The 17191-nt window shown below is 43.8% G+C and overlaps 2 protein-coding genes across 7 annotated transcripts in view; both read left to right on the top strand.

The window, feature by feature from the left end:
- EPB41L4B (erythrocyte membrane protein band 4.1 like 4B) overlaps nucleotides 1-4324 on the top strand; it is a 148915-nt gene extending 144591 nt beyond the window's left edge. For all 6 annotated transcript variants that reach the window (XM_054500340.1, XM_054500342.1, XM_054500337.2 and 3 more), the window contains one exon: nucleotides 1675-4324. In XM_054500340.1, coding sequence (XP_054356315.1) covers nucleotides 1675-1744 — 70 coding nt within the window. In that variant the 3' untranslated portion in view covers nucleotides 1745-4324. The remainder of the gene's footprint in view (nucleotides 1-1674) is intronic.
- A 4734-nt stretch (nucleotides 4325-9058) lies between these two features.
- FRRS1L (ferric chelate reductase 1 like) overlaps nucleotides 9059-17191 on the top strand; it is a 30891-nt gene continuing 22758 nt past the window's right edge. Inside the window, exon 1 of the mRNA XM_054500333.1 lies at nucleotides 9059-9390. Coding sequence (XP_054356308.1) covers nucleotides 9171-9390 — 220 coding nt within the window. The 5' untranslated portion in view covers nucleotides 9059-9170. The remainder of the gene's footprint in view (nucleotides 9391-17191) is intronic.

Here is a 17191-nt window from a genome sequence, read left to right as displayed (position 1 = left end):
AACCCCATCTCTACTTAAATTAGCCAGGCGTGGTGGTGCACACCTGTAATTCCAGCTACTTGGGAGGCTGAGGCAGGAGAATCGCTTGAACCTGGTAGGTAGAGGTTTCAGTGAGCCGAGATTGCACCACTGCACTCCAGCCTGAGCAACAGAGTGAGACTTTGTCTCAAAAAAAAAAAAAAAAAGTTTACAAGGGTAGGCTGTTAGAGGAGATAGACAACAAATGAGTGTGTGTGTGTGTGTGTGTGTGTGTGTGTGTGTGTGATATTGACAAGGGATAGGGAGGAACATGAAACTGTGAATGGCAATAAGGTATTCTGGGATGGCCTCAATGAGGTGGCATTTAAGCAGAGCCCTGAAAAGGGCTATAGAGAAAGCTGCAGATACCTGGGAGGAGTACTGCGCAGAGGAACCAGCCAGTGCTAAGGCTCCTGAGGAAACATGTGCCTGACATGGTTAAGGAAGTTTAAGGGGCCAGCGTGGCCAGAGCAGAGTGAATGACAATAGAGGAGGCCTATGAAGTTGTGGGTTAAGGCCAGACTGCGTAGGGCCTTGTTGGCTACAGTAGAAACTTTGTTTTCTACCCTGAATGAAATTCTTAAACTTGGTTAGTGCCTTTAAAGATGTGTATTTTGCCAGGCGTGGTGGCTCATGCCTGTCATCCCAGCTACTCAGGAGGCAGAGGTGGGAGGATCAGTTGAGGCCAGGAGTTCAGGAGTTAAAGTCCAGCCTGGGCAACATAGCAAGGCCCCATCTCTAGTTAAAAACAATGAAAAGATGTGTATTTACTCTGTGTGTGTGTGTGTGTGTGTGTGTGTGTTTGTGTGTGTGTGTTTAAACAGTGGAGGCAGGTTACATAGATATGCAACTGGACCTGAGGTCCAAAAAGTCAGAGGCAACTTCTCAAAACAGCCAATTTTACTTCATTCAATTTGATTCATTAAAATATAATTAATTATTTGTTACAACATTCCCTCAGATATTCATCAAATGAAAGCCTGGGAGAAAATGCATATGAAACCAATTTAAAGCATGATTTAAATAAATCTAACCCCTGGACATCTTCATTCAAAAGACTTTACTGAGGGCCGGTGTGGTGGCTCACACCTGTAATCCTAGCACTTTGGGAGGCCGAGGCAGGTGGATTGCCTGAGCTCAGGAGTTCGAGACCAGCCTGGGCAACATGGTGAAACCCCGTCTCTACTAAAATACAAAAAATTAGCTTGGCATGGTGGCACGTGCCTGTAATCCCAGCTACACTGGAGGCTGAGACAGAAGAATCGCTTGAACCTGGGAGGTGGAGGTTGCAGTGAGCCAAGATCGCGCCACTGTACTCTAGCCTGGGTGACAGAGTGAGACTCCATCTCAAAAAAAAAAAAAAAAAGACTTTACTGAATGGCTGCCATGCACCAGATACTGTGCAAGGCTCTGGAGGTTTAAAGATGAATGACATATAGTCAGCCAGGAACTCTCAGCATGGTGGGACTGAGAAACCAATAAGTAGCCAATTTGAGATCACTGAAATGCTAGCAAATGTAGGTAGTCCTCAAGGAGCCTAAAAAAGAAAGTCCAACACTGAGATCAGGAATGAACCTGGGAGATGATACTTAAGCTGTCTGCTTCTGCAATTTTTGAGGGATCTTCTCACTATTTTGTCACATACTTTTTTTTTAGTGCAGAGACACTCCGGCAGGAACTGGAGAGAGAGAAAATGATGAAAAGACTGTTGATGACCGAACTGTGAAATTCTCCCCTTGTCACCTGGAAGATGGCATGGTGCCTTCTGTCCGTCTTCTTTCTTTGGGCTACGTGTGCTCACTCTAGCACAACATACAAATGTGTGCTCTGTTCGCCCAGGTCTCCATGGTTAGTTGAAGCCAATTTCTGGCTTGACTTTTATGGGAAAAGTTATTTTATGTCTCCTAAGCATTAGAGTTTTTCTATTACTCTATGTAGTTGAGACAGGATTTGATAAGTCTAGGAAAAGAAAGATGGGAAAACGGGATTCCTTTTCAGAAGTACCTGTGTGTATCTGTTAATAACCACAGGGGTTAATATGATGTGGGATCTTTTACTATCAATTTCAACCATTTGATTTTGTATGATTGAAACTTGCACCGAGCTTTGACTGTTTGTTAAAGAGTCATTTTTAATGAAAGAATAATTCTTTATTGCTGGTTTTTCATTTACACTGATAAATATACAGATCTTATAAAGTCTTTAACATTCATTTGTATTCAGATGTGAGTAGATGAACTAAAAAAAGAAAGTTACATATCACTATGACTGAAGGTACTTCAGCTTAATCTGAAATATAATTCAACTTGTGAACTCTTTGGATATGATATTATTTGGAATAAATAGAATTTATCATTGAACCCAAAGTAGGAGATGATAGCTTACATTGTCTAAAAATCCTTACAAGGTTAAGATGATTCAATATCAAGAAGATTCAGAAAATTATTTCTAAAGTTGATCGATTCAAGTCCTATTGATAGAATCTTGACCAGAAGAAGTTTTGCTCTTTTTATATAGTTTCAAGAAATGTGTTTTTAAATTTTTATTAATGCACTTGAACAACTTTGCAGGAATAAAGGAACCCCCTAACCACAAAATATCCCTCTAAATTAGTTCCCTAGCTTTCTCAATGAATACACACATATTTTTACATAGCTATGATCATTGTGTACATTCTCCTTTGTTTTACTTCTCCGCCTAACACTTGTCTCCACTTGTCAACACAGATTCTACTCTCACCAATTTAAATATCTTTTATCTGTGTAACATGGGTAACCTCACTTCACCCCATTATTAGATATTTGAGTTATATCTAATTTTTCATTCTTATAAATAGTGCTGCTATGAATGTCTGTAAAAAAAAAACAAAACTGCTCCTTCTTTTGGATTATTCCCTTAGGAATATCTCCAAAGAGGGATTACAAGGTCAAAGAGCATGAAGTATTTTATAGCTCTTGTTTTATATTGCCAGATTGCTTTCTAGAAAGATCCAATCTTTGGGTTGGAAGGACCTTAAAGGTCATCTAGTTTAGCCTCCCCACCCCCTCTGAATGCTTGAATCCCCTCGACAATTTATGATGCCACCAGCAATGTATAAGCATTTCTGTTTACCAATAGCTCTGTCAGTATTGGGTTTTGCCATTTTTATTTATTTTCGCTAGTTTAATAGGTATGTATAGTTATTCTTGAAGAGTTGTTTTATTTCATTAATTGCTAGCAAGGCTGAGCACTTTTCCATGTGATGATTTACTAGTTGTATTTCCTTGTGTGTAAAATGTTCATTCATTTCTTACGACCACTTGTTAAGAGGAACTGATCTCATATATTTGTATCAGAACTGTATTTTTATGTTATATTGTATAGTTTGCTCTCCTGTCCCTCTCCTTAAAACTGAATGGTGCCAATAATTTGATACTAATGACTACAAAAAAAGGTAATGCCTCATTTACCAGTATTGTTGTAAAATGAGGAATGTATGCGAATATTCAGATAACCGAGGAGTAACCCTTTAAGTGCTGAATCTTTAAAATTTTAATATTTTTTTTTGAGGGAAATCTTTCTAAAATGTATTACGCACTTCCCTGCCTTAGTAAACAGAGTATACTGGAGCGTATTTAACCTTTTCTTCATGAGTCATGGTCATGATTATAAACATCAGCCCCTTTTGTACCTTGGTACGGTGCAGTGATATCATTAAGAGCTATCAATATGTGTAGGGCTTGGCTTGGCCTTTTATAGGATATTATGCTGTTCTCACTGATGGTTTTTTACTGCTCTCTGCTCTATCAGTGGAGCTATCCGGGGCAACTGTAGCGTTTGGGGCCTTTTACCCCTATGTCCCCCGGCTATACTTTTAAAACAGCTTTAGCTGTTCTTTATCTTGTGCACATGATACAAAATATGTTCCCGTACAATATGGGGCTGTCACTTCTTGCCAACTCAGCACCCTCTTCCTCTTCTAACCTGCTTTCTGAGGCTTCTGCTCTTCACCTCCTGCTCGCTGATGGAAACCTCCAGGGCAAAGCTGAAGGTTTCTTGGGGAAGCCAGGAAAGCCAGTATTTCCTATGTGTCAGATTTGCTTGGCTTCCAAGGAGGGATGCATGGGCTTTTTGGCCAGTGTTTCCAGGAGGCTCTGGGCTTCCTGCTTCTTCCCCGCTTCCCCCTGAGTTCACAGACGTTGAAGTTTCCGAAGGTTGACGTCACTGGAAGTCTGACCACAAACAAGTTGGCTGTTACTGTATTTGAAACCCAGTACCTTTGGCAGCTCACCTCTAACCAGTAAAATAAGAGGATTCCATGGTTTCAGCAGTTGTCCTGGTTATTTGCCTATTTAAGTGAATGATGGGTGCTTGGCATTGTGACTGAGAAGATGAAATTGTGCTGGATGGATTCATAGGGATGAAAATGAATTGGCGCAATTGTTTCACATTTTTTATATATTTTAAACCCAAACAACAACACCATATGGGCACACAACACACACCTTATGTCCAGGGGGAAACAATCAGCTTACTGACATAGTCATTCCAGAGCTAGGGCTCCAAACTGTAGGATGCAGATTCCCAGTGGGCATGGAAGGTTATTGCAAGGGGTCTGGGAAACCTGCAACCCACAGCTTTATGGATTGTAGACTGCACAGGAAATTCTATGTTTGAAGAGTTTGAGATCCTAGGGCATTCAGAAGATCCCACTTGCATGTACCCAGAATTTTATATTCCCCAGGAATATAGCAGACGAATATTCTGATATCATATTTATCTTTCACCACTTCAAAAATTACAGTTTTAAAAACTCAAATAAAATTCATCACTATAACCATTTTAAAGCATACAATTCAGTGGTTTCTAATGAATTCACAATGTTGTGTAGAAAATACCGCTATCTAATTCCAGAACAATGCCATCATGCCAAAAGGAAACCCCATATCTGTTAGCAGTCACTACTGATTCTAACCCCTGGCATCACCTGGCAACCATGAATCTACTTTCTGTCTATGGATTTGCTTATTCTGGAAATTTCATACAAACAAACTCATACAATATGTAGTCTTTTGTGATTGGCTTCTTTCATTTAACATAGCGTTTTCAAAGTTCATCCATGTTGTAGCATGTATCAGAACTGCACTCCTTTTTATGGCTGAATAATGTGTTATTATATGGATATGCCATATTTGGCTTATCCAGTCATCAGTTGCATCAGTTGATAGATATTTGGGTTGCTTCTGCTTTTTGGCTATTATGAATAATACTGTTAGGCTGGGCGCGGTGGTTCACACCTGTAATCCCAGCACTTTGGGAGGTCAAGGTGGGCAGATCACCTGAAGTCAGGAGTTTGAGGCCAGCCTGACCAACATGGAGAAACCCCATCTTTACTAAAAATACAAAATTACCTGGGCATGGTGTTGCATGCCTGTAATCTCAGCTACTAGGGAGGCTGAGGCAGGAGAACCACTTGAACCCGGGAGGCAGAGATTGCGGTGAGCCGAGATTGCGCCGTTGCACTCCAGCCTGGGCAACAAGAGTGAAACTCTGTCTCAGAAAAAAAATAAAATAAAATAATAATAATAATAATATTGTTATGGACATTCGTGTACAAGTTTTTGCGTGAACATCTGTTTTAAATTATCATGGAATTGCTGGGTCACATGGAAACTCCATGTTTAACTTTCTAAGGAACTGCCACAATCACAGCTTTTATTTCTTACAAAATCCAAAGTGAAAAATTATATATACTAGACAGTCAGAAGCCTGGGCAAATCGGTTACTCATCAGATACCAAGATGCGGCAATGATTTGTGGGAGTTTTTAATCACAAAAAAGGTTGTGTCAGAGAAATGGCTTTGAGGTGCAGAGAAAATAAAGGTACTGTCTTTCTTTTTAAAATGAAAATGAATTTAAATCTGATTCATCTCTAAGTTTTTGTTTGAGTGGCCAGCTCTTGTACAGCCAGTGGTCTCAGAATGTTCAGGCAAAGTTCCTCCCCAGAAAATGTGCACAGTAGAGGAAACTACAATATTTCTTAGCTGTTCTGTAGAGTTACACTGGTGGGGAACAGAGGGTCTCTGCAAACCTAGGATGTAACTAAGAGGGGAGCATGTGCTTAGGGTTGGAACAGGTCTGCCTCCACTCTTTCCAGGGCTTAAATCTTGTCAGAAAACATGAAGAGAAAGAAAATCCCCAAAGGCAATTTGAGTGGATGGGAGAGAATTTCATGAAATGGAAGGAGCCGAATAGGTTGCTAGGCCCTGAAAAGGCATAAGGCTTGAGTGACCCATAAAAGCTATAGGTTTTCCCAAACACTGCATGTTCTCACTCATAAGTGGGAGTTGAACAGTGAGAACACATGGACACGGAGGGGAACATCACACACCAAGGCATGTTGTGGGGGGTGAGGCAAGGGGAGGGAGAGCATTAGGACAAATACCTAACGCATGCAGGGCTTAAAACCTAGATGATGGGTTGATAGGTACAGCAAACCACCATGGCACATGTATACCTATGTAACAAACCTGTACGTTTTGCACATGTATCCCAGAACATAAAGTAAATTAAAAAAAAGTTGAACATGGAAAAAATAATTCATAAAAAAAAGCTATGGGTTTTCTCCCTAGAAAAACCCATACATCACAACATTATTCCAGCACTTTCATAAGGTCCTCATATCACCCCTGAAGCCTATCTGTGTCCCCCTGTAAGTCCACATGAGTAGAGAGAGAATTGAAATACATAGATTACCTGCAAACTTCATTTTAGGCTGTAGTTGCAAACCGTCCCCAAAATACCCAAATACCCCCATAAAAACAATATAGAAAGCCCACGTGGTGTTTTTTTGTTTTGTTTTGTTTTGTTTTTGTTTTTGTTTTTTTTGAGATGGAGTCTCACTCTGTCGCCCAGGCTAGAGTGCGGTGGCCTGATCTCGGCTCACTGCAAGCTCCGCCTCCTGGGTTCAGGCCATTCTCCTGCCTTAGCCTCCTGAGTAGCTGGGATTTCAGGCGCCCAGCACCATGCCCGGCTAATTTTTTGTATTTTTAGTAGAGATGGGATTTCACCGTGTTAGCCAGGATGGTGTCGATCTTCTGACCTTGTGATCTGCCCACCTCGGCCTCCCAAAGTGCTGGAGTTACAGGCGTGAGCCACCGTGCCCAGCTGCCCACATGTTTTTATATCAGATTAATTTACTAGGAGAAGAATGGCCTGGTTTTCATTTGCCTTCTATTTGGGCACCATTATTGTTAATTTCAGTAACCAAAATGAAGGGAATAAAAAGGAAAGTAAGAGGTAAAAGCTTGTATTCCCAAACCAGAGAATCTACACTGAAATCAAAAATCTAATGCTTTCTTTTTTTGGCTAAACCTTGGTCCATTTTAAATTGACCATACCTTCCCTGGTGAACAGAAAGAGAAGAAAAGAAAGAAATTTCAATTTTTAAGAAAGGTTTAAGGTTTTTGTTTTTTGTTTTTTGTTGTTGTTGTTGTTTTTTGAAGGACTACACTTTAACAGATTTTCAATCTGTTGGATTCGCTTTTTTAGAATGTTATGCATTGCCAAGCTATGCTTTTTTGGGAAGAAGTCTCTTGAGTTTTTAAAGTAATCATAGTTCATCTTACCTTTTTCAAATAATCTGACCTATTTTTTGTGACAACTGCTATGTTGGGGGACCTAGTGAAGCTCAAGGTTTTCATGAATTACACCTCATTTCCGCCATCAGGATTAACATGTTTAAATTCCAGCTGGACAGCCCACTGTTAGCTGATACCTAATAGAAAATACCTGACTTCTAAGTCCCCCTTCACGTCTCCCCTATTTCAACAGCACTACCCTTATCTCTCAGCCAATCAGGCCATAAAGGGTTAAGATCACTAGTTTCCTTTTGAATATTAACATTTCACAATATTGTGTACATGTGTGCATGCCACTTACAGCACTGAACCCTATTGATCCTTACCCCTATGATCTTCCCTAATCTTCATTGCATCATGTCAGTGACTAATCATGAGAGATCAGGCAGTCTGACTTCTAGGTCTGCATTTGGGACCTCTATGCTTTTCTGCCTCCATGATTATTTTGTTTATGCAATAAAATAAAATAATAAAATAGGAAAAGCAGGTTAAAATGCTGGCTCTGCAACACCAGCCTGAAAGGAATTGCGTCCGCGTCTCTAATGGAAAACAGCTTAGCAATTCGAATATATCACCCCAACAACCATCATCAGAAGAGAACCCTGGGACCTGCCATAAAGCAAATGCTTGGTGTGAATCAATGGATGGCTGAGTAAATAGCCAAAAGTGAATTGCAAGCAGCAGGAATGGATTTGAGAAAAATCAACAATTCAGCATGGCCCTCAGACACGGTGTGAGCCTTCCAAGGCCTGTGCGTGCTTGCTGCAGGTAAAGAGAGTAAACCAGAAGCCTAGTTTTGAAGGGGGACAGGTTACCTACTGGCATCAGCCTCTGTTGATTACACACCGCAAGAGCCTGGAGAGGAAGCAGGTGAATCCAGTCTTCTCTGTCTCTAAACACCTCACTTTACCTAGCTCTATAGTGGGGGTCTTGCAATTTCAAGTTCCTTCTGTGATGATCCAAGAAATAATAGGTCTAGCAAGTGCTTTACGTAAACCAAAAAGTGCCGGCACAAGGTTGAGGAGGCAGCACTGACCAGGTGTGTCCAGGGTAAACTCTCTAGAGGAGCGTTTCATAAATTGAACGTGCATTGGGATCTCCTGGGAATTTTGGTGAAATGAACATGCTGCTTCATGGGTCCGGAGTGGGGCCTTAGCGATGCTAACAAGCTTCCAGGTGATGCTGATGCTGCCGGTCCGCGGACCATACTCCGGAGTAGCAAGGGGCTAGAAGGGCCAAATCTGCCTGAGTGGAGGCAAGTCGGGGAGATGGGGAGAATGGAAAGAAGGATGGGAGAAGGGAAGCTGCTAGGAAGGAGAGACCGGTGCGGGGAGGAGGGGGTTCCAAGAGGAAGGGGGAGGCTGCGGTGCTGGAGCGAGGATGCGCAGACCGAGGCAGGGAGGCGGGGGTGCGGGAAGCTCCGCGGCTGCGCGGGCGCGTGCTGGTGGCCTCGGCGGCGGCTCAGTCCCGGCCCGCGCCCGCGGCGCCCCCGCTGCGGCCCGAGCGGCCTGGCTGCGGGATCTGTGCGCAGCGATGGCGCGGCCGCCCCGGCAGCACCCGGGGGTCTGGGCGCCGCTGCTCCTGCTGCTACTGACGGGGCCCGCCGCCTGCGCAGCCAGCCCCGCGGACGACGGGGGACCCCGGGGCCGCGCGCGGGGGGACACGGGGGCCGACGAGGCGGTGCCGCGCCACGACTCCTCCTACGGCACCTTCGCGGGGGAGTTCTACGACCTGCGCTACCTGTCGGAGGAGGGTGAGGCTGCGGGAGGGCGAGGGGTTGCGGGAGGGGAGACCCAGGGTGGGGGACCGAGGATCGGGGGAACGAGGAGAGGGGGCGGGGGAGGGGGAGGGGGTCGGAAAAGATGTCCGTGGAGGCAGCTCTTGCAGAGGCGAGGCCAGGATGGGGAGCGCAGTGCCCAGACCTCCGCCGGCCTGGAGGAAAGGCCCAAAGAGCTGTCAATGCCTGCCGCCCGCTTTACAGATGGGGAGAGTGAGGCTGGGAGAGGGAGGGGTCATCCAAGTTCTGCAAGGCTGTGGATAGGGGTGGGTGCTGAGTCTAAGCTCCCCCAGTTCTTAGATCTGGCTTCCGCCTTTGCCGCCTGGGGTTGGGTTATAGGGGAGGAGGCCGCCATCTGGCCAGGGCAGCTAGGGGGAAGCAGAAAAACCCCAACCTAAAGAGAGAGGTTGCCTTATTTCCTCCCTGTCTGTATTGACCTAAATTTGCAGTGAGCAGCGCCCACCTCGTAGCATTCTGTTCCTGCTCACTGACCCGTCAGAGCTGGGTCACATCAGCCTCCCCACTCCCATCCCTCTTCTTTTATGACGCCACGTATGTTATGGTCCCCTAGTGCAAGCCACCATTGTTGTGGCCTGCTGGACCCGCAGACTGGGAGTTTGTCAGCCAAGGGCCTCCCTGTAGAGCTGCTTCAACGAGCACAAAAGCCAAGCGGATGGTGGTCAGAAGGAATGGAAACTGGCCTCTTACTTTAAGCAACTTTGGGAAGTAGTGACTTTCCTTTTCTTCTGCTAAGAGGGATATCCAACAATCAAGCTGGGGTTTGAAGTGTTGAGTCCCAGGAGCTCATATCTGTTAGTGGATGTATCTGTTGTTAGGATTAAGTTCAGCTGTATACAACAAGCAAACATTAATAGCTTCAACAAGATAGAAGTTTCTCTCTTACAGAAAGAAACCTAGAAATAGGTAATCCAGAACTGGTGTGGAGGCTCCTTGGTCACCAGTGTCTCTGGATCCTGCCCTTCTGTTTTTTCACAATTCTTAGCGTGTAACTTCATGGTTCAAAATAACTGCTTGAGCTACAGCTATTATGTTCACATTCTAGACAGTGGGAAAAATGAAGCAGGAAGAAGGTCACTGACTACTTTATAAAGGGATTACTTGGAAGTTTCATATAACAATTTTTATACTTCTTTGGCCACAACTTAATCATGTGGTTGCACATAGGTACAAAGGAGGATGTAAAGTAGAGCCTATTAGCTGAGACATAATATGCCCAGTTCAAAAATCAGAATTATTGTATTAAAGAAGATGGAGAGAATGGATTTGGGGAAATGTATTAAGTAGAGGCTTAACTCCTGAATTAGAGATTTTAACATATAGTGGTTTAAATAAGGTAGTTTATTTTTCTCTCTGATAAGAGTCTGGTTGGATTGGGGCTGGTGGGATGACTCTGTTCCACAAGGTCATTCAGGGACCCGGGTTCTTTCCGTCTTGTTGCTGTACCATCCCCCTGAGGCTTTGTCCCCATCTGTACAGTAGAAACCAGGTTGCTTGCATGTCCTTGTTCAAGATTGAGGGAAAGAAAAAGAGAAGTTCAGGGCAAGTAGTTACCTTTTAGGCTGGCTGCCCACATTACTGCTGTTCACATTCCTTTGGCAAAAACATAGTTACAATGACCTAGCTTCAAGGGAGACTAAGAAATGTAGTCTTCTAGCTGGAGAGCCATGTGGCAGAATCTGTCACTCTAGAAAAGAATAAATATTCCGAAGCCCATCTGTTTTTGAAAGCATCTAATGTATCTTTACATTGTACACAGCCTAGTGCTGCCAGGTGACTTAAATGTGGTATGTGAGACCTTATATTCTGATTGGGCTCATGCATCTAACAAATGAAGGATAAGCTCAGATTCTGTACGTCCTTTGAGTCTCTCTGCGGAGAGAATGATATGTTCATTGTATAGTCCAGAAAGTTTTATGAACGTGGACATCAGGTGGGCCACAGCCATAAAGGACAGCTTTATAGAGTCAAGCCATGAAGTAGGAAAGACTTCAGCGACACAGAAGAGGGAACGCATTTAGGTGAGGTGATCGCACAGCAGGCAGCAGGGCTTTGTACCGATCCCTAGTGTGTCTACTTCGCCCCCCACCATTCTGCACATAAAACTGGTTTAACCCTTCTGAAGCCTGCCTCTAACCTGTTGGCATTGCACTCAAAAGTCTGTGATGGGGCCGGGTGTGGTGCTTCACGCCTGTAATCCCAGCATTTTGGGAAGCTGAGGCGTGTGGATCAGGAGGTCAGGAGTTCGAGACCAGCCTGGCCAACATGGTGAAACCCCGTCTCTACTAAAAATACAAAATTAGCCGGGCGTGGTGGTGCACGCCTGTAATCCCAGCTACTCAGGAGCCTGAGGCGGGAGAATTGCGTGAACCCAGGAGGTGGGGAGGTTGCAGTGAGCTGAGATTGCGTCATTGCACTCCAGCCTGTGCAACAGAGTGAGACTCAGTCTCAAAAAAAAAAAAAAAAAAAAAATTCAACCTGCTCCCTGAATGAATATTCAACTGCTTTATCTGAAATTTCCTCCCAGGCTCAACTTCCTTTTACAACCATATCTCCCCTTCCCTCACCCTGAGCTTTTACTCTCCATTCTTCTCCTACCCTCTTCTCTCTGACAGTTTCACTTCCTCTTTGCATACAGATTCTACCACCATCTGGTGGGTGCTAGTTGGGATGTAAGTGGCATGGGCCTATCAGAGGCAGTGCCTCTGCTAGATTACCCTGGGTCTGGGCTTGGGCTTCAGTCCTGTGGGTCCTGAATAGAGACTTTCCCAAGACACTTAGAAATTAACAGTGACATTGCCTTAAAAGCGGGGGCTGAGGAGGGGTTGCCAGAGAGAGGGAAGAAGAACCAGGAGAGAGGGGTGTCCCAGAAGGCAAAGAAAAAGAGGTGTGTTTCCTACCAAGGTGTGGCCTGATAGCATGAAGACTCAAAATTATCAATGGATTCAGGAGATGAGAGGTTATCTCCTAGGATAGATTCAGTGGAGAAGGAAGGAGGGAACCTGACTGACCTTGGAGGATGTGGCAAGTGAAGAAGCGCAAGTAATGCCTTTGACTTATTCTATCAGTACACTTGAGATTGTCCATTTCTAGTGACTAGGCTACTTGTTCCCTCTGTGCAGGGTACCCCCTTCTTATGTCTCAAATAGCCATGAAACTGAGTACAAAAATCAGAAAAAAAGGAATTTGAATAATGGAGATGGGAATGGAAATCCACTGAAACTGAGAGAGAGCCTACTGACCATTACCTACCCTACCCAGAGACTATTTCCCCAGTATCCAGATTGCCCAAAATCCTCAAATCCAGAGGCAGGATGCTGGCTAATTTGCTGTCTCAAGAAAATGATCACCCCCTAACATGGTCATTTTTAAAAATTTAAGTTATGTTTTGGTTTAACTATGCTAGTGTTCAGAATTCTTTGAGGGTCCCACTGTCTAAGCCTATACTACTCATCCTTACAGTCTCAGCTCAAATGCCACCTCTTTCAGGAAGCCTTCCCTGATTTTTTCCTTCTCCCACAGAAGATATTCTTCCACAGCACACAGTCTGCCATGACCCTCTTTGCTCTCTATGGTCAGGAGTTCAGATAGGGTCTTAGTGCTTGAATCCTACCACTCATACTTCTTTCCCTTGAGGTTCTTAACCCAGAATCTATATATTCAGAGCAATGATAGAATGTGAAACAGATTACCATTTGATTATGGGCAAATGCTCATTTCTGAGGGTTCTTTGGGGAAAAACAAAACTGAGTTGGATGTTGGCTAAGGGTTAAGTCCCAAATGAAGCTTGCTTCTCTCTGCTGCTAAGATGGCCAGGTTTGAGAAGCAGACCCTGAGTCTTAACCCAGCCAGCTACATGGATGATGTTAACTGCCTGACCCTTGGAGCCATACCCTGCCTAAGAAGGAAAAGACAGAACATCATTTATGGTCACTTATCTTTAAGGCATAGTCATCTGACTACTTGTAAAATGTGGCTCAATCAAGGATTTTCTGACCATTGAGTTCTGATCACAGTTTTTCTTGGGAAAGAGCTAGAGAGATAGAAAGAAAGACAGAACATGGTGCAAAGGGCAGAAGTTTAGCCATCTTCCTATATCCTTCCCCCATCTACCATGGACGGTATGTGGATATATAACTTACCACTCTACTAATCTGGAAGTTCTTTAAGGGTAACAATTTACATCTAATTTATCTTTGTATCGTTCATCAATCTAGCCTGATCATAATACCAATTAGAGCAACTTTTAGTATGTGCTTACTATGCAGCAGACACCGCTTTAAAGTACCTTGTCCATATTAATTTTAATCCTTATAGCAACACTGTGAGTTAAATACTACTATTATTGCTACTGTAGAGATAAAGAAACTGACCCACAGAAAGTTTGCATATTTTAGCTAAAGTCACAAAGCTAGAAAGTAGCAGAGAACTCTATGGATTTGTTGATGGACTTAATGGAGAAAGTGGTATAAGGTGTCCTGCCCACCTGGAATGGAGGGTCCCTGTTGACTTGCACTAGGAAATGGATTGGACAGGTAGAACTGGTGTTTTGTTTTTGTTTTTGAGACAGAATCTCGCTCTGTCGTCCAGGCTGGAGTGCAGTAGTGTGATCTCAGCTCACTGCAACCTCCACCTCCTGGGTTCAGATGATGCTCGTGCCTCAGCCTCCCAAGTAGCTGGGATTACAGGCGCGTGCCACCACACCTGGCTAATTTTTGTATTTTTAGTAGAGACAGGGTTTCACCATGTTGGCCGGGCTGATCTGGAACTCCTGACCTCAAGAGATCTGCCTGCCTTGGCCTCCCAAAGTGCGGGAATTACACACGTGAGCCACCACGTCCAGCCTCGAATTGGGTATTTTTGTGAGTGAACTTGAGAAGAAGCGTTTGGAACTGATACGGTAGACAGTTAGGGACTACAGTTTCCTGAGCAGTGGAGTGCCACCGTGAAGGCTGAGTTTGCTTCTGTGTGGAACTGTACACCTTATAAAACCCTTTGATACTTTTACTTCATAATATGACCCTGAAAAGAGAAGGAACAAAAATTGAGGCCGTCTGGAAAGAGACTGATGCAGTCGTTCTTGGATGAAACTGAAAGGTGTGGCCAGACAATTAAACTTCAAGGAATCAAGTACTAAATTAATACCTAAAGGCTGTGAGCCAGGCAGTTAATTAGAAGCAATAAATAGCAAACCAGAAGCCATTAACCACCCAGTAGAGTACGGCAAAACAGGCTCAAGGGATTGCAAAAAAGGAACAGATAGTTTCTTGAATTAGACAAGAATGGAAACCACAAAGCCCGATTGAGAACCTAAAAAATCAACCAAGAAAATAAGCACCTCTCATGGTTCAGGAATAAATGAAGGGAGTATAAAATAATAGAGAGGAAAGGAGGGAGAGAAAAAAATGGCTCAAATTGTTCTCCAAAACAGAATTTACTGAAAGAGCTTATAGAGTCCATGTCAGAAAAAGGAAAGAAAAGGAAGGAGAAGAATTGATACACCCTTTTTAAAAAAAGCCCCAAGCCAATATTAATTTAGTCTCATTCAGGTTCTTATTTTAGAGGGAAAAAAATAACATCAAAATGGAAAATGGAGAGAAAGGAACAAACCAAAACAATTTACGTGATGAAAAATGGGGGAATGGACAGAGTGAAGGGAAGAGGGAAAAGCTGGCTGTGTCTGGGTGGTTCAACACATATGTCTCAAGACTAAGGAGGACAGGTAGGTGTAGGGGAGATGGAATGTTGGGGAGTAGTGTGAGGAGCAGTGGGATGACAGAATTAGATTTCTGCTTCAGGCCGGGTGAGGCGGCCTATAATCCCAGCACTTTGGGAAGCCAAGGCGGCAGATCACCTGAGGTCAGGAGTTCAAGACCAACCTGGCCAACATGGTGAAACCTGTCTCTACAAAAATACAAAAATTAGCCAGGCATGATGGCAGGTGCCTGTAATCCCAGCTACTCGGGAGGCTGAGGCAGGAGAATCACTTGAACCTGGGAGGCAGAGGTTGCAGTGAGCCAAGATCATGCCATTGCACTCCAGCTTGGGTGACAGAGCAAGACTCTGTCTCAAAAAAAAAAAAAAGATTTCTTTTTCAAAAAGATGGCGGCGGGGCAGAAGGAGTAAGAGAGAAGCCAGAGAACCAGATAAGAGGTAGAACTACAGCCAAAAGTCAGGCTCTGGTTTCTGAGGTAGGAATAATAATAAGTGGTCAGGTGCGGTGGCTCATGCCTGTAATCCCAGCGCTTTGAGAGGAGCCCAGGAATTTGAGATCAGCTTGGGCAACAAAGTGATACCCCATCTCTACAAAAAGTTAAAAAGTTAGCTGGGCGTGGTGGCACACACCTGTGGTCCCAGCTACACGAGAGGCTGAGGCAGGAGGATCACTTGAGCCCAGGAGGTCAAGGCTACAGTGAGCCATGTTCACACCACTGTGCTCCAGTCTGGGTGACAGAGTGAGACCCTGTCTCAAAATAAATAAATAAAAGGAATAACAGGAAGTGATGGCTGAGTAAATGTGCCAGGTTGGGGAAAGGGAGAAACTTAGGACTGAGGTTTCAGGATTGTGAGACTGTAGGTGGCTAGTGGGATTATCCACTAAGATAAGAAACATAGGAGCAATAGCTTTTGGGAGGTGGAGGAACTCATCTGGAATTGATTTGCTTGTGGAATATCCAGGGAGAAACCTCTGGAGGCAGTTGGCTGTTGGGTTTAAACTGATAGAAGAAAAGAAGAAAGGCTGAAAACTGTGAAGTGAGAGAAAGAAGGGAATAAATCTGAAGATAGTAGAAGGAAACAAATAACAAAATAATAAAGATATAGCAGAATTAATGAAATAGAAACCAAATATTCAGTAAAAGGGATCCACAAAGCCAAAAGTGATTCTTTGAAAATATTAATAAGACAGATAAGTGTATAGTCAGGGTTCTCCAGAGAAACAAAACCAATAGGATATGTATCTATGTAGACAGATTTATTTTAAGGAATTGGTTCACATGATTATGGAGGCTGGCAAGTTCCACAGTCTGCAGGTTGGATCGGCAGGCTGGAGACCCAGAGATGAGCTGATGTTTGCAAGTCAGGTCCAAAGGCCATCTGCTGCTACATTGCTTGGTGGAGGTCACTCTTTTTGTTCTCTTCAGGCCTTTGACTGATTGGATGAGGCCAGCTTGCATTATGGAGGGCAATCTACTTTGCTGAAAGTCCACCTACTTAAATGTTTTTTTGGTTGTTGTTGTTGTTGAGACGGAGTCTCGCTCTGTCACCCAGGCTGGAGTGCAATGGTGTGATCTTGGCTCACTGCAACCTGCACTTCCTGGGTTCAAGCGATTCTCCTGCCTCAGCTTCCCAAGTAGCTGGGATTACAGGTGGGTCCCGCCATGCCTGGCAAATTTTTGTATTTTTAGTAGAGACAGGATTTCACCATGTTGGTCAGGCTGGTCTCGAACCCCTGACCTCGAGATCCACCCACCTCGGCCAAAGTGCTGGGATTACAGGCATGAGCCACCGCTCGTGGCCCACCCACTTAAATGTTAATCCACTCCTAAAACACCCTTAAAGAAACATTCAGGTTTTTTAAACCACGTATCTGGGCACTTTGGCCAGCCAAATTGACATATAAAATTAACCATCTGGCAAAATTAATCAAGAAAAAAAAGAAATAATATTAAGAATGACAAAGGGGGAACCGTAGACATAGCAGAGATTTAAAAGCTAATTAAATTGTAATTATTATAATTTAATAAAAAGATAATCCAAT

This window comes from Pongo pygmaeus, chromosome 13 (assembly GCF_028885625.2).
Source record: "Pongo pygmaeus isolate AG05252 chromosome 13, NHGRI_mPonPyg2-v2.0_pri, whole genome shotgun sequence".
NCBI lineage: Eukaryota > Metazoa > Chordata > Mammalia > Primates > Hominidae > Pongo > Pongo pygmaeus.
Note: the sequence above shows the minus strand (reverse complement) of the source record. Positions and strands in the feature narration are given on the sequence as shown.